General features: G+C 39.6%; 1 protein-coding gene across 4 annotated transcripts in view; it reads right to left on the bottom strand.

The window, feature by feature from the left end:
- Positions 1-291: 291 nt before the first annotated feature.
- Positions 292-27486, bottom strand: part of wnk2 (WNK lysine deficient protein kinase 2) — a 29878-nt gene continuing 2683 nt past the window's right edge. The window contains exons 2-30 of one of the 4 annotated variants that reach the window (XM_056468700.1): positions 25510-26176; positions 18058-18230; positions 17684-17904; positions 17387-17544; positions 16976-17064; positions 16382-16601; positions 16022-16304; positions 15149-15630; positions 13251-13385; positions 13097-13135; positions 12686-12841; positions 12071-12505; positions 11521-11802; positions 11380-11420; positions 11012-11174; positions 10825-10941; positions 10536-10694; positions 10398-10449; positions 10062-10268; positions 8865-9712; positions 8586-8643; positions 8443-8510; positions 6645-7228; positions 6321-6571; positions 5643-5855; positions 5251-5349; positions 4725-4769; positions 4317-4567; positions 292-2398 (exon numbers count right to left, since the gene is read on the bottom strand). In XM_056468700.1, coding sequence (XP_056324675.1) covers positions 2099-2398; positions 4317-4567; positions 4725-4769; positions 5251-5349; positions 5643-5855; positions 6321-6571; positions 6645-7228; positions 8443-8510; positions 8586-8643; positions 8865-9712; positions 10062-10268; positions 10398-10449; positions 10536-10694; positions 10825-10941; positions 11012-11174; positions 11380-11420; positions 11521-11802; positions 12071-12505; positions 12686-12841; positions 13097-13135; positions 13251-13385; positions 15149-15630; positions 16022-16304; positions 16382-16601; positions 16976-17064; positions 17387-17544; positions 17684-17904; positions 18058-18230; positions 25510-26106 — 6726 coding nt within the window. In that variant the 5' untranslated portion in view covers positions 26107-26176 and the 3' untranslated portion in view covers positions 292-2098. The remainder of the gene's footprint in view (positions 2399-4316; positions 4568-4724; positions 4770-5250; positions 5350-5642; positions 5856-6320; positions 6572-6644; positions 7229-8442; positions 8511-8585; positions 8644-8864; positions 9713-10061; positions 10269-10397; positions 10450-10535; positions 10695-10824; positions 10942-11011; positions 11175-11379; positions 11421-11520; positions 11803-12070; positions 12506-12685; positions 12842-13096; positions 13136-13250; positions 13386-15148; positions 15631-16021; positions 16305-16381; positions 16602-16975; positions 17065-17386; positions 17545-17683; positions 17905-18057; positions 18231-25509; positions 26177-27486) is intronic. The other 3 variants (XM_056468701.1, XM_056468703.1, XM_056468702.1) reach the window with 3 other exon arrangements.

The following is a 27486-nucleotide window of genomic DNA, read 5'->3' as shown; positions in this document are numbered from 1 at the left end:
ATTAACTAACATTAAAAACGATGAGAAAATAATGTATTGTTCATTGTTTGTTCATGTTACTACCATTAAATAATGACACCTTGTTGTAAAGTGTTACCATAAAAGTATTGTATGTGTGAAAAATATGTAAGGAACTATGGTAAATAGGGTAAAGGATCTAAATTGTACTTTCAATAGTAAAATGAAAACCTCAGCATAGGAGTTACCTGTGAACATTACTATATTATAGCATTTGCACAAACACAAAAATGAACCAGTCGTTGCAAATGCTAATTGTATCTTTAATTTTTTTTAAATAGTGGTATGGAAAAGTTATACAGTAAAGGTATGCAATACTTTCTATCATGATATGAAATGTTACATCGATGTCACGTTGCTTATTTGTTTGTACGTACAAGCCTGACAAATCTGAAGATGAATTTCTTCAAAAGTCACTCATTCAAAAATCACTCATTTGATGGGAAGCAAGAAACGAAAGTCAAGATAAATGGCTCAGATTCGAGATCAACTTTGGGCCTTTATAGCCTTACAGAAGAGTAATCTCATTATGCAAGTTCATAGTGTAGTCATATTTACTTAATAAATTAATAAATAAAGTGGCTTTGTAATATTTTGTGACCCAAATATCATTAGCTCGTTCTATTTTATTTCAGTATATCTGGTTCACTGCTACATAGCTAAAATACAAAAAATATATAAATATAAACTGAATTAAGATTTACAATTACTATATCATGAATGGAAATGCTATTTAGAAACATAATAGCACCATTTACCACAAAACAAAACTGTCACATGGAGAGATTTAATGTTACGTACAGCATGTCTACTTCCAACCTTTTTAATACCATCTGAAAACACTTCCTGTTTCTATAACATGTGGTGTACAAGTAATGACGATGTTTCAAAACTCACCCAACTGCTAATAATATAGGATAGACATAATCTTAAATGTTTCAAAGCATTAGTATGTGTCTATTGAAACACTCTAAACAGTCAAATCCAGTATTAGCAATAATGCACTGCACGCACTTAGATGGCATTGTGAGGCTATGCTGTAGCCAGATTTCATTCACTGCAAAATTAGTTTAAGACTTAAAATGATAGCTTAACCACATTGCAGTTTTGTTTTAGGCCAATGCATTTTGTTTTAACGTTTCAGAGGATGTAATAATTAGGAATGCACACACATTCAAAACAAAAAGACACTCATAAATGATTTATACCAGTATCGGTAGTAGTGTTGAAATGGTCATAAACTGTAAGTGGAGAAAAATGAATTTAGTTATTATAACGCTTTGTAACAGAAAATTATAAATAGCAGTGAACTTTACCCTTGGTATATTGGCTTATATGCAGCAGAGTTTGCAGTTGCTGTTCAAGGCACTCTTGCAGGCTTGTTTACCTGAAATGTACAGTCTGTTAAAGTTCTCTCATTTCTCATTACAGTTCGGGGTTGTTACTTTTCTAGCATGCGATAATGTATTTTTAACCGTTGCATTGTGAAGTTAGTGATCGCTGCTTTACACGGTGAGAAATTCACAGTGATGTCATGATCGTGATCATCGCTCTAGTGTTTTCATCCACTCGTGATGTGATACTACTCACCCCAAACCACCGATTAGCCTAAACCTCAGTCTTTCATTCACTTGTCCAGTTTATGCACATATGCAGACAGAGTTTATATTTACAGAGGTATAAACAGTGTCTATACACATCTACACAATTTTAAGGGCATATTACATAATAGCATTTACATGTGTACAGCTCAAGGAGGTCGATTCTGCAACAAACACAAGCAAGCTGAACAGATTTCGATGAAAAATATACGTTCTGTACATATGCCTATGCTAAAATTCAGGTAAGCTACATAGGGTATATGAATATGTACAATAATACTGATTCATCAAATAATGCCTACATTGTTGGCCTGAATATTTACATGGTCTTGTGAAATTACTACATGTGCATTGTAAACGACTACATGCTAGCAACTGCAATGGACAGAATTGCCGATAGGCAACTGGCTCTCTAAAGAAATTCTGAAGAAAGTATTTTTGGCGATAGAGTTACAATTGTAAGTACAGTGATGGAAAAGCTACATGGTCCTATTTCTAGAACTAGGACCCTCGCTGGGGGAAGAAGGTGCTGTCCAAGACGGAGAGTGCACTGCAGAGAAACCAAAGACTTCTTGGTTAAGATTGGCAGTCATTGCTGGCCAAAGGTCCTTGTCAAAGTGTGTGGTGTTCAGCATCTTTTCATAAGGGTTACTGGACACCATAAAACTGTGCTGGAGCACTTGTGAAGTGTCAGTCACCATCACAGAGGCATGGAAATCAATCTGTGGCCATGAAAGAGGCAGCTGGGAAGCATTCAATCTTTCCATTGACCCTGGAACCTAAAAAAAAAGACATGGACATCAATGTCTTTGGTGATTACCACCAATCCTACCACCAACATGTTCATAAGGAAGACATTGAACGCTGCAGCTTGTTTTCACCATATTTGAATAGATTGTGACTTTTTATCTCAAAAATCTTAAAAATTTATATTGATTTTCATTGCAATTATGGGTTTATACCTTGGGGGGGGGGGGTATGGGGGGGGGGTTGTTGGTCATTCTTGTCTGATGTTAAATAAATAAAATATTGAGATAATAATTAATAGATGACATATTGAGATATATCTATGAAAAGATATGAATATACAATATAAAAAGTGTGCATTTCACTTGGTTTTTTGGTCTTGTTAGGACTGTGTGATTAATTGAAATCGTATCGAAATCGCGATTTGGACATGCACGATTTCTAAATCGCCTACTGCTTGATTTTCCCCCTAGTATGCTATTTGAACCAATCATAACGCAGCATGGCTAAACAGCTAAACAGAGCGTGAGAACAGGAGACTGAGCTTTATGACAAACGGCCTGCATGATGAGTTTAGCACAGGAGAAAGTCAACAACTGTGGTGTGGGATTACTTTGGAAACAGGAAGGCTGAAGTATCGCAGAACCAGGTAATTTGTCAGTAATAAAATTGCATCTAAAAGCGTGTGGACAGCATGAGGCGCGTAGCTTCCTTGAGCATTTTCAACGCACTCCTCGCTTGCACTCCTTTGTCGTTGCTCGGTGACCATCAACTGTTTTCTTACAAACTAACAAAACATTGCTGCAGCTTCGATACAAGTTTTATTTATGGAGAAAATAAAAAAGCACTGGTTGTTTGTCTGAGGTAATTAGTCAACCGAAATGTGTGTATTCCATTCAAAGTATGAAGCTGATCGGTCAGCTCTTGTCACGTGTGTTATTCTGAAAAATTTTATTTAAAGTTTGTCTGAACAGAGATTTTTTCAAATGGGTGAGCCTGGAATACACATATGCGTCGGTCTCAATATGCACATGCCTCCATTGGAAATAACAGACTAAAGACGTTAAAGACGCAGTATGTGAACGGCCTACCAGCAGCGTCACAAAGATGTCTGTGATCTATGCATAGCAAAAAAAACTGTGGACACATAGAAAAGTACACGCAACTACTTCTAATATGTGGTCAAGCAGAACATCGGAGCCTTTATTGAGTTTGATAGAGTGCGCACACAAACACAGACACACTCAGTAGTGTACTCAGTAGTGTAGTACTATTTATTTGTTTTGCCATAGTCTTTGACAATAATCTAATTATTCTTCTTTGGAAATATGTTTCAGATTCACACAGTGTGTTAAAATCGTGATAGGTTTCTTTTGCCCATATCGCACAACCCTAGTCTAGTCCTGGTTCAAAAGGTGCTTACACTGGTCGGTGCCAGTGGTGTAGTGGTTAGTGCGTCGACACATGCACTCCGGTGCTCACGGCGACCGAGTTTGATTCCGCCTCGCAGTCCTATGCTGATCCTTCCCCTCTGTCTGCTTCCCATGCTTTCCTGTCAGTTCTCTCTACTTTCCTATCCAATAAAGGTGAAAACCCCGAAAAAATTATTATAAAAAAAAGTGCTCACACTGCAGACCAAAAGCCTAAAAACTGCACCAGAGTTTGTTTATTTGAAACCAGGCCAAGACTCATCTTTTCAGCAGTTTATTTGGTTCCCAGACATTTGGACAACAATGTTCACACTTAGTCAAATGAATTGCACTAACAGAGCAAGACAGATTTTATTTTAACTGAACCAAACCAAGTGTGAACATACTCTTTTTATGGTGGTAACAAGCTTCAATCCAACCCTGTGTCAATCTGATTGAAATAAAATTGTAGTGTCATGAGAGTGAGTGAGTAACCAGAATGTTCATTATTTCATTCATTGATTATTTTGAATAGTTTCACCTCTGTTGCGCTCCAGATCCTGGATCTGGTCAGTTGCTGTGGTCTTAGACTGAGGGAGCGCGAGCGTGAAGGAGCCCTAACACCTTGTGCCCAGTTATCCACCAATCTGTGAAGCTGCTGAGTGAAAGCATCTGTTTTGTTGTTGCTGTTGTTTGTCTGTGCTTGGGCAAGGCCAATAGGCTGGTGAGGAGGAGGAGTGGATCCAGGAGGCATAGGGGATTGATTAGAGGCACCTGATGATGCTCCAGATCCTATGAAACAAGATGCATGAGAATCATGAATGAAGTGAAATACAACATAGAGTGTGTTTGATTACATTGAATATCTTCAATTAAACTACAATTACACTGTGAACGCTCTACAATTATGCTTAAACAGGGTCAGTAATTTAGAAAAGAGAATATTTACTGCTGCCACGTTCTTTACCCAGACACAGGCGCTTAAGTGTTGACCCTACACAAAAGAAAAATTGTTCAAATTAGTCCTCTTTAAAAAAAATCACTGCATAGTCACATAAAGACGTGGAATGTGTCATTTAAAAATTACAACTGCAATATAAACTTGAATTAGAGGTAAGGTATTATAAGCCAAAGTAATAAAATGCTGGAACAGAAAATGATCAATGTTAAAACAGTGTTGGTTTAGGCTTGCAAAACTTTAAAGTGAGAATAATTAAAGAAAGATTACTGTGAAGCCATGCAGCTAGTTAAAATTTTTAGAAGCATAACAGCATTGTCATAAATAAACAACTGAATTAAATACAAATCTTTAGGGATAAACTGATGATACAAATAATTACAGAAATGATCAAAGATGAAGCATGAATGCTGATAAGCAGAGGAGAGTGGGAGAAAGATTCAAGAGAAGAGAGTGGGAGAAAGATAGACTCCCAACATATGATATGGAGAATGGCGGAAAGGAGAGAGATACAAACAGATGGACAGAGAAACAGGCCCACTGAGGAATCTAGCGCGTGGTTTACTACTGGATTTATAGGTGACCTGCGCAGACGCCTGGGGAGAAGGAGGCCAGCCTGCGGACATAAGCATAAAGGTGAGAGAGTAAGAACCACTACCTTAAGATCTATTGAATTTGCTTGACTTCTAGATGAGAATTCTAAAAACTCACATGTCTGAAATATTAATGCTATAATGTTTTAAGTCAATTACATGTGATATTTTTCATTTTTTTCTTTTTAGCAGGTGGATGATAAATGTCAGGATAATCAAATCAATCATTTAAGGTCTAGTACAATGACAAAATAATTTTACTGCTTGGAGGATATTTCTCTCAAAATGTATGCTGGAAACTTGGAATTTTATTCACCTTGGGCAGGCTGGCAGCGTGGAACAGGTCCTTCTCCCTGTACACCATAGTAGATATTGTCGGAAGACAGAGATCCTTTGAGGGAGCAGGGCTGTTGGGTCTGAACTGGCTCAGAAACAGAACAAGGTAGAGTCCCTGTCCCAGAATAAGGCCTGCCATCAGACAAGTTGGATGCTCTGGCAGGAGATCCATTCAAGCTCGGGACCGCCTCAGCTGAAAACGAAATCAGCTGTTATGATGTTTTTGAAAAGGTTTCAAATTTTAAACTGTTCAGTTATAAATTATTCACTCTCATGTCGTTTTAAACCCCTGAGACCGTCATTTGTTTTTGGAACACAAATTAAGATATTTTAGGTGAAATCTGAGAGCTCCCTCATCCTCCATAGACAGTAAGGAGTCATTTATGGGTTGTTTGTGTGTAATATACTGAGAATGAAGAGAAAAGACTTTTTGTTTTTTTGTGTGCACAAAAGCATTCTTGTAGCTTCATAATATTCCAACTGAACCACTGAAGGCATATAGTCTGTTTTGATTATGTTTTTTGGTACCTTTCTGGACTTTGAATTAGTCAGAAACGTTGCTATCTCTGGAGAATGAGAAAGCTCTGAAATTTCACTTTCCCTAACACTTAAACTAACCCTTTAAGGTGTTTATGTAGCTAAATCATACTACTCTTACCAGATTTTGTTAAATCATTAGGTTTGCTGGAGTCACCAGTTTTAGAAGCAACATTTCTCAGTTGTTGTACTAGAGGGCTGAGCAGTTTGCCTGCTTTTAGTTTGTGCCTGCTGGTCCTGCGCTTGCGTCCAGCAGGGGGCACTGTGGGCGGGATGTATAGACCTGGAGGTGGTGGTTTTCCTAATCTGACGTAGAGAAGCTCAATCTCCTCTCGGTGGTGGGCCTCCAATTCACTTATCTCCTTCATATGCCTGTATAGGATGCAAACAATGTTTTTCTTTAATTATTCATCCAAAAAAAAAATAGGCTTACAGATAAACTTACTTCTCTCTTAGATTTTGAAGCTCCTTTTTAATATCCGAGTCCTCCATCTCTGAGTCATTGTCACTGCTGACATAGGATCCATACACCCCTCCTTTCCGGCTTGGTGAATCAGAGCTTTGCACACTACTGCTGCGGCCAGAGCGCTTTAGAAAAGCCACTGCCCTTTTCATGAGGTCACTTCCTCTCCTTTCAGACCTGCCATGCCGGGATGGGGTTGTATGTGCCATTTTTGCAGGGCTGCTCTCTGCCCCAGAGTCAGATGACATAAATCGTGTGCAAACTGTGACATCTGCTGAGGCTGAGGTCTGTGCCCTTGGCAAAGAGCCTCGTTTGGTCAGTGGAGGTGGAGCGTCCAGATAAAAGTCAGGTGGAGCTGAATATCTGCTACTGTACTTTCTACGTGTGACCTCGTCTTCTGTGCTGACCACTGAGAACCTGCCAACCGTAGTAGCTGACATAGTCGGCTCTTCGTACATAGTACATTCTCCCAAAAATCCACCAGGGTGTGCTGGAGATGCTGTGCTACTTAGGCTGCGCTGCTTTCGACCTTGACCTGTCAAGATGTCAGTGGAGCTTGGCACCATCTAATCCAGAAAAGTAAAATCAAATCAAATAAGAAGTCAAATTGCTGATTTCACATGAATTGACTTATTCTGTTACCATTACAAACAACTACACAAAGTGGCTCTCAGATTATTAAACTGAAGATTAAAGGGCACCTATTTTACCCCTTTTTTAAGATTTAATATTAATATTATGGTTCTTTTGAGTGTGCCAGTTTAGGTTCAGTAAAAAAAACTCAGATTTTTTTATTATAACATGTTAAAAACTGTAATTTTGGGGGCGTGTATGCAGGTCGTTGATTTAGGGGTGTGTTGCTTCACATGAAAATTAGTTTCGACTTCCCGCCAAACTTAACAATGGGGCGGAGACAAGAGCTCCCCCGAGCTTGTACACCGAGACTAATAACCACACACACTGGATTAACTTTGACTGAGGATATAACTACGGCAATTCGTTATTTCCAATGGAGGGATGTGCACGCAAGGCAACGCGTTCACACTTTGCAGCCGCACCTAGTTAAGATGACAGGGAGCTTCTATGACCGCAGGAAATGCAAACGGCAGAAGCTTAAGGAAGACGCAATGAAAAGTTCACAGGTTTGCAAACCCACCTAAAGTTACAAACAATGGTGCCGATGAGAGCGATCATGTGGTGAATGTTGATCCGCCAGCCAAGATCAATCGAGTGTTTTCGCTGAAAGACTCGGTGGATCAGCTGTTTTTAATGGCCTGAATCTCGATGCGTTGCATTCACTGTGTGTTCAGTGCAAATGGCCACTAAATGTAATATCTCTGTTGCTCATTCGCAGGAAGACAATAAAGGCTCTTGTGTTGAGCCCAATGAGCCTGACATCCAAAAATAGAGCAAGGGTGTTCATTTGGTGACATCGCTTTGACTCACACGCTGAAAATAGCGGACGTGAAACAACAAACTGAGGATATGGTAATGTGCGCCTGTCAATCAATATTTGGTGGACGATGGGACCACACTCCTACGTGAAGTTGTGGTCGGTCTCAAAACTGCTCCAATTGGTCCATCGTTTTTATGTTGTTAAATTAAAAAAAAAAGGACTTGGTGTGTTTATATCACCCCAATATGACGGTCTATACACTATACCTACACACATGTGTGTCCAAATAGCTTGAAAAGTAGATTTTTCACCATAGGTTCCCTTTAATATAAGGTCTTTAAAACTTTTCCAGCAGAAATCAAACCATTGCTGTGCACAGTGTACCTTATATCGACTTCTAGATCCAGAACAAGATGTAGAGTGTGGCATCACATGTCTCCTTGACACAGTAACTGTGGAGAAACATGGCTTTTATACTGTTTGTATATATTGTTTATCGAGAAAAAAAAGACAAAATATTGTCTAACCTCCAACTGCAGAGTCGCTGAGAGCACTTAAACTGTCTACCCGCTCTGGGATCTGTGGCTTCAATACAAAAAAGCAATACTTTTTGGTGATGATTCATCCTTATACCTAAGTTCTGAAGTTCAAAACATTTATCAGTTCAAAATTGTTATCCAGAAATGCTGTAAGCAAGGGAATAGCTATTGGTGACAGCTGACTTACAAAAGAAGTATCATTCCTAATAAATAAAATCTTGTGACTATATGAAATATGCAAGAATAAACGATGGAGATTACACTTACCAACTGTTCACCTGCCCTGAATCGTCCCTCTCCTATAAGACTAGGTGTACTGGTTCCTGACCCTCCCACTGCACTCTCGGGTCCTGGTGGAGATTGAATATACTCTGTACCAGATCCAGGAGTTTCAGCTGCACTTCCTGATGGGTACATTGGAGCGTACTCTTGATACAATAGATTCCTCAATTTCTCATCCAGAGTCTTGATAGTGCTGTCTACAAACCCGCCTCTGCCACGCCCCTCTCCATCTGATTCACTAGGGACAAAGTGGTGCTGTGAAGGGGCAGGGCTCTGAGGCAGGGAAGGTGCCTTAGATCCACTTACAGTGGAAACAGGCTGCTGCAGCACCACAGGTTGCTGGGCACGCTCTGCTCGATTAGATGTAATGGATTGGAGTTGTTCGCGAGCAGATGTAGTGTCTTGTGATGGTGGCGGCATCACAGTGGACGGCTTCTGAGCCCCACTGTTTACTTCAAGGGACAATGGCATGACCAAGGGACAGCAGGGCACGTCCTCCACCAATGAGGCAGCACATGCAATTTCAGCCATTTGCTGAGCGGTGTGCATTGCAGAGTCTAATCTGCCACTTTGGGTCTCTTCCACAAAGAGAGAGCTTTGAGGATCTATGCAGGGCTGGGATTGTTGTACTCTGACCTGGGTAGAACCCAAATTTTGGCCCTCCTCTGAATGTGAAGCAGGCTGTGCTGGCATTGTAGCAGCTTGCGGGACAGGAGGAGCTTGGGAAAGAGCAGCCAGAGAAAGAGGATCAGTAGTTGTCAAAGAGAGGGGGCTCCAAACCCCATAGGGATCACTTCCTCCAGAAGGAGGCGCTGTGGCACAGGTTTCTGAATCTGCGGAATGAGAGATAAAGCAGAAAATGTAGCAAAACTTTTCTTAAAAATAAAGAAGATATGCGCATTTTAGTCTTTTAAAAGGAAAATAGCTGTATTGGTATATTCATGATTGTCTCTCACAATATTGCAGATACTTTTTATATTTATGTTAAAGTTTCCTAGGTCACAACAGAAGCAGATAGGCTGAATAAATAAACACCATGAACATACAGTGTCTTTTCTGCATGATCTCATATGTAGTCTAGACCATTGTGTTGTGATGCGTCAAGTTTGAATTGTTTAAACCAACCCCAAGGCGGTTTACCCATTTATGTATTATTACCCATAATGGGTAACCTGACATTACCCATAGAAGCGGAAGCAGATCCTGTGCTGGGTTCTGGTGGTTGTACTGATGCACTCTCTACAGGCTGAGCAGTGGCTGTTCCATCAGTTATTGTTGTTGTGGATGGAGATTGTGTAGACGGACCTCCATCTGAGCATGCATCCTGGCTGGCTACAGGAGCTTCTTCTACAGGGCAGATGATGAACCACCTCTTTCCTGTGTGCAGAACTAAAGAATAACAGATACTAACTGCGTGCACACTGATACATTAAATCAGCAAGAATCGGTGATACAAAATTCAGTGAGCATTTGATGAACATGTATTTTAAATTAGCAAATTATTGGAGGAAGGTTTACCATTTTGCTGATAAACTGCCTGGGGAATCCCAGGTTGCTGTCCATTTATTGCCTGGAGAATTACAGTAAGAGACTGAATTTAGTGAAGTAAATTCCAAATTTAAGATGTCTGAACCTTTAACACACTCCCTGTATTACCTCTCTCCCTTTATCTCCAGGTGTCTGTCCTTTCCCAAGTTCTGATGTCTTCTCTCCATCCATGTCCTCACTTAAAATGTCCTCTGCCTTGTCAACAATGTCTTTTAGTTGATCTATAAAAATCTCCTTTTCTATTGGTAGAATGAAACCATTTTCCACCTAATACACAAATAAGAAAAACTAAATCTGATGGTAGACTCTAAATGTACATTAAGCTAAATTTAAATCTTAAAGCACCACAGTAGTATTTCTTTATACTCTAAAAACCTGGGTAGAACATTAATCTCACCATATAAGTGGCTATTTCTTCAGGCGCATCTCCATCTAGGTCAAATTTGAAAGTGACCATTTTATGATTATGTGTCTCCAACTGGCATTCCACCATCTTGTCACCTGTATTACTAACCTGAAAATATAAGGACATTTAGGAAATAACCACAAAATTTGTATTTAAATAGAAGATGTTTAATACTCACATTTAATATGCTTAGTTTTGGTTTGTTAATTTTTTCTTGCCGTGAACGTGTGCGAGCAGATTTGCGGTGATGCTTTCTGGGTTTGCCATCACCTTTTCCTCCACCAGTGGGTCCTTCATAGCTGTCACTCATTTCTTTACTAGATCCTGCATCTTGATTTAGGCTAAAAAGTCAAAATAATTTGAAGTCTGCTACTGTTGTAATGCATTGAGTGCTGTTTTCCAAATACTTTATATATATATATAAAAAGAAGCAAAATATGATGGTAGGCTACAAATTTACATGAAACTACATTTAAAACTTTAAGCACAACAATAATGTTTCTTTAATGTCTGTAAGCTTTTCAGAGAAAACTAACATCTACCTACCTGTCACACACAAAAGTATGGAGAGGAATAGATGCAGGTGCCTGTAAGGAAAACATAATACTTAAACAATTGATCTATAACTGTCTTAGTTTTATGAACACGTTATAATCAAAATCAAAATATATTCAAAAAGAATGTTACCTCAGTAGTGTGTTGAAATGGGCTGGGCTCGGGTGCTGGAAGAATGGGCACTGCAGAAGTTTCTGCCCTCTGCTGAGTTGCACTGGGTGTGCCAGTACTGTCAGGAACAGTGTATGCTCTCTGTATGCCAGCAGCCTGCAGAGGAGGCTCCACTGTCTCAGAAAATGCTTGGACATTGGTAAACTTTGTTTCTGACTTACTGTCCTGTGGAGGAGACTGAATCTGTGATATAATAGTGTGAGCTGAGGCCAGGATCTGCAATTCCTCATGGTGAGGGTAATCCTGTGAAAAAAATAACATGTTTTAATATGCAAGAAAAGCATTTACCTCAATTGTAAGGGTTTCATAATAATATTAATTATCCTGCATCATTGATTGCTGTGACAAGGAACTAATGCACCAATCCTGATTAATGTATTGCCATTCATCTGTCCCTTTCATAATAATTACTGTGCTTTAACATCTGTGTGATCAAAGAAACATTTTGACACACATTCACTATACATTAATTAATCCTTGCACAAAGCAGGAAAGAAAGCACAGAATTTACCTCTTTAAAAGGTTCAGGAATAGATGGGTCTTGCTGAGGGAGAGATGCTGGATTAGGAAGGGGAATGAAGGGCTGTGTTGGTTGGGGTTGAGGTTGGAAAAGGGCACCTTCTGGTGTTGGAATTGGGGAGAACATCTGTTGCAGATGTTGTTCTGGAGGAGGCATGGGTGGGGACTGGGCCATAGCCAGGAGAGGTATAGGGGTGGGAACATTCAGAGGGGTAGATACAGGTGTGCCTGCTCCTAGTATGCAAGGTACATTCTGCATGGGTATTATGGAAAGGGGAGGACCGATGGGGCTTGGTGAGTAGTAGGGGGAGGATGCAGGAGGAGCATTTGTGGGATAAGGTGAAGAGTAAGAGACTGAGGAGAAAGATATAGGCTCTGTCCCTGTAGATGTGCCCCCTTCTGGCAAAAGAGGATATGTCGAAGGAAACTAAAGAATAAAGAGCAAAAATCATAAAAACATAAACAGCCAGAGGTAAGCTAGGAATCTACATATTTACAGGTACATTTAAGAAATTATATCAACTGTTTCATCTATAGTTGAACAGATTTCACCCTGGCTAAATAGATACTGCACATATGTGCCATTTTTTGGTTTTCACAAGCTCACCTTTGTGGCAATTTGTAGAGGCTGGAGAAGGGGTGTCTGAATATTTAGTTGTGGTTGTGGAGGTAGGGTGCTGAGCACTGAAGATTGTAATAGATGCTGTGGAATGGACTGACCATCTGTGGATGCCTGCATTAGAGGCTGGAGAGTTGATAAAGTCTGGGATAGACAAATAGATAAAAGAAAAAAGAAATAAACAATGACTAAGTTCAGAAACACATACTCAACTGTTCCCAGACACTTTGTTGGTAGTCTTATCTTTACCTCCAAGTAGGTTGGTAGTTGTTTAAACTGAATTTATGTATTATTCAGTGAACATTTTATAAATTGATACGATTATGGCATGACTGAAACTCCAGAACTCCAAAATTTTTCAGATAAAAAAAAACAACTGAGGATGTTTATACAGTCTACCTGAGGCAGGAAAGCTTCAGGATGGAAATAGAGATGAAACTGAGAGAAATACAAACACAAGGAAGAACTAAATTACACTAGAAACTATCTCTCGGCTAGCCACAGACATGCATCTCTCCTCATTTATAAGGCGGAAAATCTACAGCAGTCTTACCTCCTGGGCTAGTGGTACAGTTGTCTGGTTTTGCTGTGCTACAAGGGCAGAAGGAGGAATGCTTTGTGGACGAGCATGTGGTACAGGAGTAGCTGGAGCAGAGACAGTCTTAGATGGAACAGATTGTGCAGAAGGCTGAAAAAGACATGCACAAACACAAATGTTAATACGGGAACCGCTGCAATTAACCACTTTTCAACCAATAACAGTTCTTTAGGATATTTGTAGCACAGGGTTTGATGTGACAGGTAAATTATCAGCTACTGACAGGGAACAAAAGGAGAAAATGTATGATATCAAACATCAGAGCAGTGATTTGCTCTACACACAGGGGATGTTGCTCTAAAATGGACCACATAAAGGGTGACAAGGGTAATTTGCAGTGTTGCAGCAGCAGTCATTTATTGTTCAGTCAGCTTGCTGTGCCATCCTCTAGCAGTCTTTCAAGAGACTGTGCCCTTCAAAAGGACTTAATAATCCCCTGAAAACAGTCCCATTTCTTATTCTTTTGCAAATAGCAGTGGTTTAGAACTAAGAAGGATTTACATCTAGAACTAATGCAACAAATTCAGGAAGCTGCATTTCTCCAAGTAAAGTATGGGTGAGCCAAAAGCGACATTTTGTTCTACATTTTCTTGCTAGGATCTTAGCTAGGACATTTTGTTTTCACCTACCACAAGACCTGGTCCAACTTCACTGTCCTGCACAGAAAAATAACTTGTTTCCTGATGTGATAGAGGTACACACAAAGAGCTTTTGGCTTGGAACTGAAGTCCAAGAAACTTGTTAATAGAAGCATCACTGTGGCCATCTCCAGGCTGTGCCCTGTCAGCCAGCACAGGGGAACTAGTACGACGACTGATGATATGATGGAGACATCGATCAAGGTGAGACAAATCTGAGCTGTCTCCCAAACTAGGAGAATGTGGCCCAATCAAGGAGATAGGGGACACTGGAGAGGAAGACCAGGGGGAGACTAAATCAACTGGAGAAGATATGGACGTATGTCTGGAAGAAGTGTGGACCGGGAGAGGGTATAGTTATATAGACAGGGGAGAAGGCAGTGGTATGATTTAATCCTGTTACAGGAACCTGAGCAGGAAGATGGCCTTTGTGTACAGGAGAGGGTGGGGTGACTTGAACTGGTATTGAAGTTGATATGTTCTTAGGAACAGAAACATGCTTTGGAGGCAGTGTAGATATATGTGGAGACTGCTGGGTCATAAAAATTGAATCTGGATGAGCCGGATCAGGTGAGAATAGTGGTTTAAATGGGGATCCAGTGGACTTATTTTGGTGGATATGGGAGGAAGAAGCATGGCCAAGCGACCCTCGACCCCCTGATCTTACACCCAGCAACATTGCCCTACAAGCCTGGCAGTAATGTGGGGGGACATCAGAGTTCCTCCGACCGAATGGCATCGACTGAGAATTAATTTTCACTTGTTCTAACCTATGATCTAAGTCTCTGCTGTCTTTAGAAATATCTGTTTCCTGATCATCATTTGTGAATGATGAAGATCCTGCAAAGGCACTTGTAGGCCGTAATTGATCCATTTTATATCTAGAACTTGCTTCAGGTTTGGGACAGCTATATGCCTGATAATGAAGCCGTCCTAAAAAATCTTGTAGGTCGGCCCTTCTCTGTAATGTGTCGAGAAATGATGTGCTGCTGCGCCTGTTCCCCGCCGAGTTATTAGAGAATAGTCTTTGGGAGTCACCAGGAATACTGCCATGTCTCTGCTTGTTCAGCCACAATGTGAGAAAAAAAAACATTTTAAAAATTCAGACAGCCATAACATAAAAAACTTAAAGGCTAAGAGGAGAAAAGAATGGGAATAAAGATGGTGGTCTTTTCTATTACAGTTCTAACTGCAATGATTTAAGAATAAACTTACAGGTGATTGCTGGTAGGCGCTCTGATGCAGATGTACTGAAGATTGCTGAAAAGCCCCTTGATGTAGCTGATGAGTTGCCTGCTGATATTGCTGGTGCAGCTGAACAGTGGGTTGTTGCTGGGATGCTTGAGACATTAATCCATGTGCTTGTGCAGCCTGGTGCAGTGGAGCACTAGGTTGTTGTTGTTGGGCTCCCTGGGGTTGCCGAGGACTAGGTTGTTGCTGGGCTCCATGGAACAAATGGTCTATTGTTTGCTGTGGGACACCTTGGTGCATTTGTAGAGCAGGTTGTTGTTGAGTCCCCAGAGGCAGGTGTGCAGTAGATGTCAGTAGGCCAGCCTGTGGAAACTGAGTCAGAAGCTGTGCTGGAGGGCTTAAGACCCTTTGGGCAGTGGAAATGGACTCCGAAAGGGACTGCTGAGAGGTGCTGTCTTGGTTGCCCGAAGCTCCTGTTACCATTGTTGAGCCTGCACTGCTGTCTGCTGCATTATTTAGGACAAACAACACAAAGTGCAGACTCAGGTTATTAAACCAAAGGAATTTTGCATGAATTCATATAATATATGTAAGTGCGACATCAGCTTGCTTCAGTTTTGTTCAGATCATTTTGCATTTCCACTGCAGATTAGTACTGCTTAAAGTGGGTGGGCCTCACCTAAGGTGGTACTAAAAAGGTAAAAACAGTAGAAAAAAAGCTCCTAAAGTGAGCCGTACTGAACCGCATCATGTCATGCAGTTGAAAAGCACCTTTAGATACATTTACATGACTACTTTAGTACAAATCTATTTGTACTAATCTTGCCGACTTTCATGTGGATATCTTTTGTTGCCCTGCTGGGTTTAGCTATCACACAACACCTAATTGTCTCTCACGTGTAGCTGTAGTCTCACTGGTTGGGACACTGCAGACCATGCTGACTGCTTCAGGCTGTAGCTCCTCTGTTTCGGATGGAAGACTGGGTGGACCACCGACTGGTGGCCCCGTTGAGGGCACCTGAAGTAGATGCTGTGTCTCAGTCTTGGTGCTGCACTCTTCGGTTTTTCCATTACATCCTGAGACAATCCGTTGACGTCTCCACTTGATTAGAGACACACGGTCACGGATAGACTTACTCACAATCTTCACATCAATCTCTAAAAAGAAGCCAGAGTCCACCTGCAAGAAGAAATTATGTAACTTTTTCATTCAGAATATGTATCCAAAACTATAAGCATATATCTGTTTTTATTCACCATTTCCTGGGCGATTGACTCAGGGACTTCTGTCTCCAGATCAAAGCTGAACTCAATAGCACCACTGTCTTTATATTTCCCCTTAAGTTTCTTCTGGTCTTCAACCCAAAGCCTCAGAGCGATGGAAGACTTTTTGCCATCATCCTCTTCTGCCAGCTCTACTCTCACCCCAGTGTCTTCAGCAAAAAATGCATGGTTTAGTAAGTCCTTTATGGAGTACCTTTGGAGGAAAAAATTTAATTTTGTTTGTGAAGAGCTGACAAATCTGGTGGTGCCACATGCAATGCACTTAAATTAACATAACAAGGACTATCAACAATGCTATGGCATTGCTCGAGTAAATTATATGAGCTATCTGACTGATTGACAATGCATGTATGCATGCATGAAAAAGGACAATTGGAGAATCACATATAAATGCCAATATAAGTCATTATCGGTGCTTTATTACTTAAAATACAAATTACTGTAAATACAGTATATGAAGTCACAGCATTCCAAGATACAATTGTCTGGTCTTATATTAAGTGCCACATCAGACAAGAGCAGAGGTCTTCTGGTTATGTGACAGGACCTGTCAGCTGATGGACTCACCTTTCCTCCCAGCGATGGCAAATACACTCTCCAATGATTTCTTTTATTTCAGGTACAGCCACCTTACTGAAACTGGCTGGCTTCACACCCTATGGAATGAATAAATGTGGAACACACACAAGTTTTACCAGCAAAACTGTGATTTCTTTAAAGGCAATGCTTTTTTTTTGTAGCTGACTGCATTAATAAAACTTGACATAATAAATCTACCAATGGGTAGAATTGTTATCTAGGTCACTGATGCATAAAATTAAAATTGAATAAATTCTACCAATGAACTGGATGGAACAATATATGTACAAATGGATTCTTAAACATGTTTCATGATAAAGACCCTTCTATGTTAGACCTGATACTGCATTTTCACTTAATGTTTCATTCTTAAAATATAAATGCTGAGTCAGTGCTTACGCTAGTGACTTTGCGATATATTTGTGCTGCATTTTGGCACTCTGAGTATGGATATTCAGATGTGGCCATTTCTAGCATGCACATGCCAAATGCATATACATCTACAGCTTCATCATAGTGCTCCTCATACATCTCAGGGGCCATAAATTCTGGTGTGCCTAAATGAGGAAGAAAACAGAAGAGAGAAATCAATTACTACATATAAAATGTAGCCTTTGTATATCTGCAATCTTAACATTTTAAGTATTATATTTAATATAGCCCAATATCATGTAACCGTCACCCTCCTGACGTTACCTATTACACTTTTGGCAAAGGAAGCTCTCTTTAATGTGGCCAGGCCAAGATCTCCAATCTTGACTGAGCCTGTAGGACCAGTGATGAAGATATTGTCACACTTCAGATCCCGATGGATAATAGGAGGAGTCCTCGTATGAAGGAAATGAAGACCTTTTAGGATCTGTCTGCACCAACTTCGTAAAACTTTAGGTTTCATCACCTTAAATCGCTTTAGATACCTGAATATTAACACAAAAAAGGAGACCAATGTGTCTTCACAAATTTAAATATACTACATTCTGCATTAATTTAGAAGCATGTATATTAAAGAGCAAATTTGGCTTGAGAAGAAGTAAAGAGCAAATCAAACCTAAATATGTCTTGTGACTCACGTTTTCAGGGTTCCAGATGTCATGAGTTCGGTGACTAAAACAATGCACTTCTTCCCCTTGAGAGGAGATTCCCAAAAGTCATAGAAGCGCACAATGTTTGGATGCTGAAGGCCTTTTAGCATCTCTGCCTCCTCTTTAAACCTCTGACGCTCTGCTTTGGAAAGTTTTCGATCCTTGGATGGAAATGGGAAGGCATTGGTGTTTTTGTGATTCCAGACATATGACAGGAGAAAAGTAAGAGACAGACTGATAAACAAGTACAGTAATCATTGTAACAAAAGAACTGAACTGAATTTGCCAACCTTCCATACTAATAGGAAAACTCAATTATCTTCTCCTTTCAGAGAAAAGACAGTTCTATTACATAACTCCTGATATGTTCTGAAGACATTTAGATAAACCTCTATTTACTTTATTGACATTCTATGCAACTGCTTTGTAAGTTTAAACAATATACACTCACCGGTCACTTTATTAGTTACACCTTACTAGTACCGGGTTGGACCCCATTTTGCATCCAGAACTGCCTTACTCCTTCGTGGCATGAATTCAACAAGGTACTGGAAATATTCCTCAGAGATTTTGGTCCATACTGACAAGATAGCATCACACAGTTGCTGCAGACTTGTCGGCTGCACATGCATAATGCGAATCTCCCGTTTCATCACATCTCAAAGGTGTTCTATTGGATTGAGTTCTGGTGACTGTGGAGGCCATTTGAGTACAGTGAACTCATGGTCATGTTCAGGAAACCAGTCTAAGATGATTCAAGCTTTATGACATGGCATGTTATCCTGCTCAGCAACAATACTCAGTGTGTGGTGCTGACACGGTGCTCAATAGGTACTAATGGGCCCAAAGTGTGCCAAGAAAATATCCCCCACACCATTACACCACCAGTCTGAACCGTTGATACAAGGCAGAATGGATCCATGTTTTCATGTTGTTGATGCCAAATTCTGACCCTACCATCCGAATGTCACAGCAGAAACCGAGACTCATCAGATCAAGCAACATTTTTCCAATCTTCTATTGTCCAATTTTGGTGAGCCTGTGCGAATTGTAGCCTCAGTTTCCTGTTCTTAGCTGACAGGAGTGGCACCCAGTGTGGGCTCTGCTGCTGTAGCCCATCCACCTCAAGGTTGGACGTGTTGTGCGGTCAGAGATGCTCTTCTGCATACCTCGGTTGTAACGAGTGGTTATTTCAGTTACTGTTGCCTTTCTATCAGCTGGAACCAGTCTGGACATTCTCCTCTGACCTCTGGCATCAACATAGCATAGCAACCCACAGAACTGCCGCTCACTGGATATTTTCTCTTTTTCAGACCATTATCTGTAAACCCTAGGTATGGTTGTGCGTGAAAATTTCTTTAGATCAGCAATTTCTGAAATACTCTGACCAGCCCGTCTGTCACCAACAACCATGACAAGTTTAAAGTCACTTAAATCACCTTTCTTCCCCTATCTGATGCCTGGTTTGAACTGCAGCAGATCGTCTTGACCATGTCTACAAGCCTAAATGAATTGAGTTTCTGCAATGTGATTTGCAATAACAAGTACTTAGACAGGTGTACCTAATAAAGTGGCCAGTGAGTGTATATGTTTAATTGGATTTTTGTGGTCATGGGGATAGGGAACATATCTAAAAAAAAAAAATCATGAAATGACTAAGAAAGTCAACTGGAAGATCAAAGGCAGGCAAAAGATAAAACAACTAAATTACAGTTACTAAAGCATCATTGATGTAACATGAAAGGGAAAAAGATTCATGCTCCTCACAGAAAATTGTGTGATTAAGATTTTTGTAGTGCTTTGATATAGAGTACATTGCAGAAAGTAGTATTAAAGCAAACATCCTGCAGCAAAATACAAAGACCTTATTCCATATAAACATGCATTTTTATTGATCTGAACACAAGTGGTTAGCCAAGATGATTTACTTACACCTAGCATTATGATGCACCAAAGAACAAAAACAAGATGCCAAATTGTAGTTATCATTCATTCATAATTTTCATTCGCATTCTCACATAAAGTGATGTGGAGTGTGATGAAAGAATAGAGGAGGGTCACACTTGTAACATGCTGAATGCCTGTTTACCGACAACTTGTGATCAGATCACTGAAAATGCACCTTTATACCAGGTAGAAACAGCTTCAAAGCACTTGTAATTGGACTTAAACTGGTGTATAATGCTACAGTTACAGTCTTGGGTTGTTCGCATGCTGATGTATGGTCAAGAAGCTAAATCAATACCTCAGCATCTGCCCTCATCCATGCTGCTAAATTTGCTAAACGCTGACAGAGAGTATCTGTAACATCTCTGTCCCTCACAGCAGGCGATGTGCAACCCCATAAAACCTCTGATACTCACCCCCACACTGCGCCATCCAATACCTCTCATGAACTCAGAGACACACACACACAGACATACATTCAATCAACCTCCCCCATTCTTAATTTTCCAAATGATTTACACGATGACCCACAAGCACATCAGACCAAACATGCTACCAGATTCCCAGGTTGTTTCTACCAAAGCAACACATAAATTAGAAAACTACCAAATTACAGTACCACCTATGATAACCTTTTAATTTAATCTTTTAAACTGTCCTACAATTGTAATATAGCTTAAATATATAGCTAATATAGAAACACACAAATAAAATACCATGTCATTTTTTTTCAGAATTATGCTAAGTAGATAGCGCTCACAAAACGAAATGAGATTTTAGTTTGTATGCATGGCCAGGGTGTGGCTCTAAGATCTTTTCCTGACACTTGTATTAGATGAAGACTCCATCAGAGACAGTTGAAGATAACAGGTTTGTTTCATGCAGACTGTAAGCTGCTGATGCTATCTGACGAACGAGGGATAAATCAAGTTGAGCGTTCAGCTGAACATAAAATGGTCCATTAGGAATATCTTTTCTATTGTCTTGAGAATGCTGCTGCTTGAAGTGAGGGAAGCCATTTTTCCTGTGCACACAGTCGTATTCACCTCATCTGACCCACTCCTCTGTCTCATCCTTGCTCTTTCTCCTCCTCCTTGCAAATTTGGAAGCCTCAGCAAATTTCTGGCTTGCTGAAATGCTACGCACAGCAGTCGTAATGTATGCTTATTTCTAATTCCATCCATGTGATTTTTCGAATCATAAAGCAGGATATATCCTAGCCAAAACCAACAGCAAGCCACCGATAATGCCTGTAATATATACTGTAAAGCTCTCTCGGATACAATAAAAGGTCACTCATTCAGAGAAACAAAGCAAAAATCTCAAAATATTAACCTCTATAGTCCAAATGGGACTCCCCTCTGTAATAATAACGCTCTACCACCCACACATAGAAGCAAAAAACAATCCATTCGCATGTATATGACTGGAAACACAAAGATCAAGACTGTCTAGTCATCCTTTAAAGGACAGCGAACACCGAATTTATATTTTTCACCCAAAGTGAAAATGATCTTCTTCTTAGTAGTCCTAGTTATATCTCTTGATAAAAGATTTGTGTGGATTGAATAAAGGGGAAAATTTTAATGTGCATTTAAGGGCACATAAAAGGGCTGCACGATTAATCGAAAAAAAGATCATGATCTCAGTTTGAGCCTACACACGATCTTATCTCTGTTTTTCTACGATTCAGCCAATTATATTTTCAAGGTCAGAAAAGAAGCGTTAAGGCGAACGCACAAGTCTTCACATTGATTTATTTAGGTTGCTCAGCAACATGGACACCTGCAAATGGTATCGAAAGTGTCACATACTGTATTTATAAGGTATAATTAACCCCAAAATATATTTTCGGTCTTAATGTAATGAAGTATTAACACCCGCGAAATCACACATGAGCTGAAGCGCTGTTTGTTTACCACCGAGAGGACATGCGCGTGCCTGCCAATGATGTCCACTTTAGTAAACCCCTTACTTTAGTGTTTTATCTATGTTTGAGAAATAACAATAATAATAGCCTACTCATATCAACCTTTATTTTACACCTATAGAATCGTGAGAAAATTGTGATCTTGATTTTAAGAAAAAATAAATAAATACATTAATAATCGTGATTCTCATTTTAGCCAGAATCGTGCAGCCTTAGCACATTTGATGCCAAATCAACTTTTGGAAGCTGTTTGAACAGATCCGTGTGTAGGTTTAGTGTGTCAACTGTCATATTGGAGTGATAGAAATATAACAAGTTTCTTTTCTGAAATTTGCTTATGTTAAAATAGGATCCAAATCCCAGGGATTTTGAGGCCCACCACAACGTGACATAGGAGTGTGGTTTTCAGAGGAGCATAAATCCTTAGTAACACGTTCAGTTGAAGTAAGAATTATTAGCCCAGTTTATTTTTATTCCCCCAATTTCTGTTTAACAGAGAGAAGTTTTTTTTCCAACACATTTCTAAACATAACAGTTTTAATAACTCATTTCTAGTAACTGATTTATCTTTGCCATGATGACAGTAAATAATATTTGACTAGATATTTTCCAAGACACTTCTATACAGCTTAAAGTGACATTTAAAGGCTTAACTAGGTTAATTAGGTTAACTAGGCAGGTTAGGGCAATTAGGCAAATTATTGTATAATGATGTTTGTTCTGTAGACTATCGAAAACATATAGCTTAAAGGGGCTAATAATATTGACCCTAAAATAATTCCTAAAAATTTTTTTAAAAGCTTTTATTCTAGCTGAAAAAAAAACAAATAAGTCTTTCTCCAGAAAAAAATATTATCAGACATACTGTGACAATTTCCTTGCTCTGTTAATTATCATTTGGGAAATATTTTAAAAGATTTTTTTTTTAAATCAAAGGGGGTTTAATAATTCTGACTTAAACTATATAAACATGTCCACAGCACATAACTGGCATAAAAAGATGTTCCAACTCTCCATGATCAGCTACACCTCATGAATGAGTTTTACAAGTTTAAAACGTTTTTAATACAGTATATGTTTGTAATAAAGTAAACAGTAAATTCGCTATGTAATTCATAACCGCTGGAATCACCACATGGTATATTGGAGCAACGAGAGCAAAGACAGTACAAAGTTAAACGTGTGTGTATTTGTACTGCGAACTTTGTGATGACATTTGTGTGTGACTCATCGTTTTAGAAAGGCTTGAATAAACTCCACCACAAATACATCAAATAAACTTACTTGCTATTTGGATATCTGTTTCACCCGTGTCTGTCTCCGTCACTGACTGCTGTTTATCTGATGTAAGGCATAAGTTACACATTGGAACGGTGGGCAGCTACACCTTGTTCTAAGCCAAAAAAGCCAAAAATGGGCATATTCTGCATTGTATAATAAATAATCTGATAAGTATTTTGAGCTGAAAATAATATTTTAATTCTTAAATATTATATGCATAAAATAAAGTGATTAGTTAAAAACATGTCTTGTTTGGATTTATCAAAACCTACAAAGAAATGACTTGATAACATTGCACTGTTGCATCATTTCAGTAGGTAAGTTAACATGACCAGATCTCATCACATGACCCTATGCAGAGGGGACTGATCCTCCTGGGATGTGCACTGCTGATCTCCAGAGTTTGTTTGTGTCCACACCCTTCATCCTTTGTACTGTTAATGTCTACTGGGATGTTTGAGCAAGCTCTCAGATGTATTAAAATTTTTAACAGGCTAGAAGTAGCACAAAGCTGTTTGCATGATGCAATTAAAATCAATCTCATAATCAACTCTCAATATTTCAGAAAAAAATGTTAAACTCAGCTGAACCTCGAATTATTCTAGACAACAACAAGGAAACACTATTAAACAGAGGGAATCTGATATAGAAGTGGCCCATGGTGATTCAATCTCCCCATTTTACAATCAATAGTGCTGATAAAAGGAAGAGGCCATATCAGATGACCCGAGAAACTTGTAGGAGGAAGCATTCTGAATGGCAACAGGATCAATTTAGAAAATATATAGACTTCTTTGTTAATAGCTCATTTTAATTAACCACATATTTTTACCATTTTAGCTTTTTACTTACAGAAAACTGATATAGTTAAAATCTAGAGCTTATTATTGTGCTCTTAGTTATAGTGTTAGTTCCCGCCAAAAATGTAAAATTGTATTATTAATTACTCATGGCCTCGTGTCGTTCCAAACCGCTAAGACCTATTAATCTTTGGAGCAAAAATTAAGGTAATCTGAGAGCTCCCTCATCCTCCATAGACAACAATGGTCTGCAAAAGTGGTGTAGTCCTAAAAAAAATAGGTGGTGTACTATAACCCACCCAATCCAAATTTTAAAAGTAGGCAAAGAAACGACGAAAGTCAATGTATCTTTGATTCATTTGATATATATATATATATATATATATATATATATATATATATATATATATATATATATATATATATATATATATATATATATATTTAGGAGCGGGATTCTGCCGCCGTTTTTATATCAAATTTAAAGGGGACTGTGAGACGATCATTTAGTAGTGTACAGGTAATCGCAAAAGTGTTAGGGGAGCTGAAGTGACACCCATGCTGTTTTATAATTTTACTTGAACGTTTCAGCAAGAAATCATTCAGCTGATTTGTTGTGATCTTCGAAAAACTCAAATACTCAATACACAAAAATTAGGGAAGTCTAATCATCAAAACAAGTGAGTATACCAAGGGTTTGATCCTCAGAAGTCGTAATAAAGGTCGTAAGTCGTAACAGCTTGAGGAAAAAAGTAGGCATACTGAGTATACGTGCGTATAGCAAGGACTACACCACTGGCCTGCACTCTTTCATAGTTCAGAAAAATACCAAAAAATATCCTTAAAATAGACTTTCAGTGGTTCAATTGAAATTTTATCAAGATGCGAGAATACATTTGTGCTTGCATAAAACTTAAAGACTTTTTTAACAGTTTCTTCACCTCATAGTCAGTATAGGGTGCACATTCACGTGTCTCGCTTTGACGTGCATCTAACGAATTACCTCGGATACATCTGTGCTTTATATAACTGCCCAGTGCTCACGAACGTGCACAATATACTGACACTGAGGAGAAGAAACTGTTGAATAAAGTTGCTAATTTAGCTTGATAATTTTCCAATATAACATTAAACCACTGAAGGCTATTTTGAGGATGTTTTTGGTACCTTTCTGGCCTTTGAAGAAGTCAGAAGCCTTGCTAACTGATGGAGCTCTCAGTTTTCCTAAATTATATTAAATTGTGCTCCAAAGACAAACAAATTTCTCAGGGGTTTGGAATGACATTAGGATGAGTAATTAGTAATCCAATTTTCATATTTGAATGAACTGCCCCCGAGTCAACACCTTGATATTAAATACAGCATATCAACAAATCTTTGGAATCTAAAAGGAGGCCAACAGGAATCCTATTATGCAGTCAATGAAACACTGTGAGGATTAAAACGGCAGTTTACTATATGTCATAATTGCATTATCCTTACCTGAAGTTCACACCAGGCCACCTCCACCCAGGTCTCAGTGTCCAGGCCCTTATAAACCGTTTTGAAGGAGCCTCTGCCAAGCTCAATATCAAACTTAAGAAAGCGTCCACCTGGAGAAGTGGAAACAGCCTTCATTTCAGCCTCTTCCTCGTTCTCATCACTCCCTGCTTTCCCCGTAGCTTCAGACTGCTCAGCATCTTGCTTGTCCTCAGTCTCGCTTGTCTCTGGCTCTTTGCTCAAGTTCTCGTTGGTACCATCTGCTTGTTCCACCTGACTCTCCTTGTTAAAGCTCCTCTGGACAGCGATATGTGCACTTTTAACAGGGCTGCTGGTGATGTCGCACTCTGAAACCTCGAGTTCTTGGTCCTCTGACTCAGAGAACCACAAACTTCTGCGTATAAATCTCTGCCGGACCAGGCCTCGGTAATCTGATAGGGGGTATGCAGTTGGATCGCTGGCCCCCCTGTGTGCTGCAGCTGCGGGGTCCATATGAGAGGGATGTTCATGACCATTTTCATAAATTACAGTCTTTTTTGAGGTAACAGAAGGACCTGTGGAGCCCACAGGCTCAGCGTTGGATCCAGTCAGGTTTTCCATGACCAGTGAATCGCTGGACACTCATCAGTGACATTCAGCCGTTTGCGTGGTCCTCCTTGAATGAATGCACCTGCAATATGGCAAGTAGTTTAGTCCTTAAACTTCATAAAAGTAAACTAAAGCTTAATTTAACTACAATAGTTTGTGAACTTTCTGTCTACACAATATCTAGATGAGAAGGCAAACACGCACTTGCACAATTTACATGTAAAGAAAATATCAAAATTAATCATTATTATGTGTACCATTACTTTCAGATTTGCACACACTGTATCAGACATTGTGGCACGGTGGCTTAGTGGTCAGCATCGCCTCACAGCAAGATGGTTGCTGGTTTGAGTCCTGGCTGGGCCAGTTGGCATTTCTGTGTGGAGTTTGCATGTTCTCCCTGTGTTCGCGTGGGTTTCCTCCGGGTGATCTGGTTTCCCCCACAGTCCAAACACATGCGCTATATTGAATAAACTAAATTGGCCATAGTGTATGTGTATATGAGTGTGTATGGATGATTCCCAGTACTGGGTTGCAGCTGGAAGAGCATCCGCTGTGTAAAACATATGTTGGATAAGTTGGCGCTTCAATCCGCTGTGGCGATCCCTGATGAATGGAAGGACTAAGCCAAAGAAAAATTATTGAATAAATGTAATTGGCTGTAGTGTATGAGTGTGTGTGTGTGTATGGGTGTTTCCCAGTACAGGTTTGTGGCTGGAAGGGCATCTGCTGCGTAAAAAATGTGCTGCAATAGTTGGGTTCACTACACTGTGCTGACCTCCGAAATAGAGACTAGCCGAAGGAAAATTAATGAATGTGAGACATCTGATTACTTGCTTTTTTTTGTTAGGGCAGATGTACACAATGCAGATTCTGATGTTAAGAGTATTATATGTGCATGCACACATCACTACTGAGTTTATGTGAAAATCATTTGGATGCAGTGATATACGACAATTTTATGACTGACCAATTCTGAAGCAATCACATGAAATTCAGCGCCAAAACAGGAACAGAGAAATAGATTGTTTTTATTGCTTTCAAAGCATTACCCTCTTTCTCTCTGTCCCATAACGGTTTAGTATTGATACGACCTATGCAAGTTTTCTTAGGGTTGTCAGGATACTGAAATTCGCTACAAATCGATACTGAAATTTTAAAAACCTCTGTCATTGTGTGCACGTGCTCAACAGAAATGACTGTGATTGGCCGTAAAGGTCATCAGTTCACCATTGTTTACTGAGTGTAAACACAGATACAGGGACACTGGAGCATTTCAAAGTCACGTCGATCGGCTGGTTTGTCTATTAGCTGACATACGAGTGATCCGCTGATGAATCGCGACTTTAAAACGATCCAGTGTCCCTGTATCTGTGGTTAAACTCAGTAAAC

The sequence above is a fragment of the Danio aesculapii genome, chromosome 11 (assembly GCF_903798145.1).
Source record: "Danio aesculapii chromosome 11, fDanAes4.1, whole genome shotgun sequence".
Taxonomy (NCBI): domain Eukaryota; kingdom Metazoa; phylum Chordata; class Actinopteri; order Cypriniformes; family Danionidae; genus Danio; species Danio aesculapii.
This window is presented reverse-complemented; position numbering and strand designations above follow the sequence as displayed.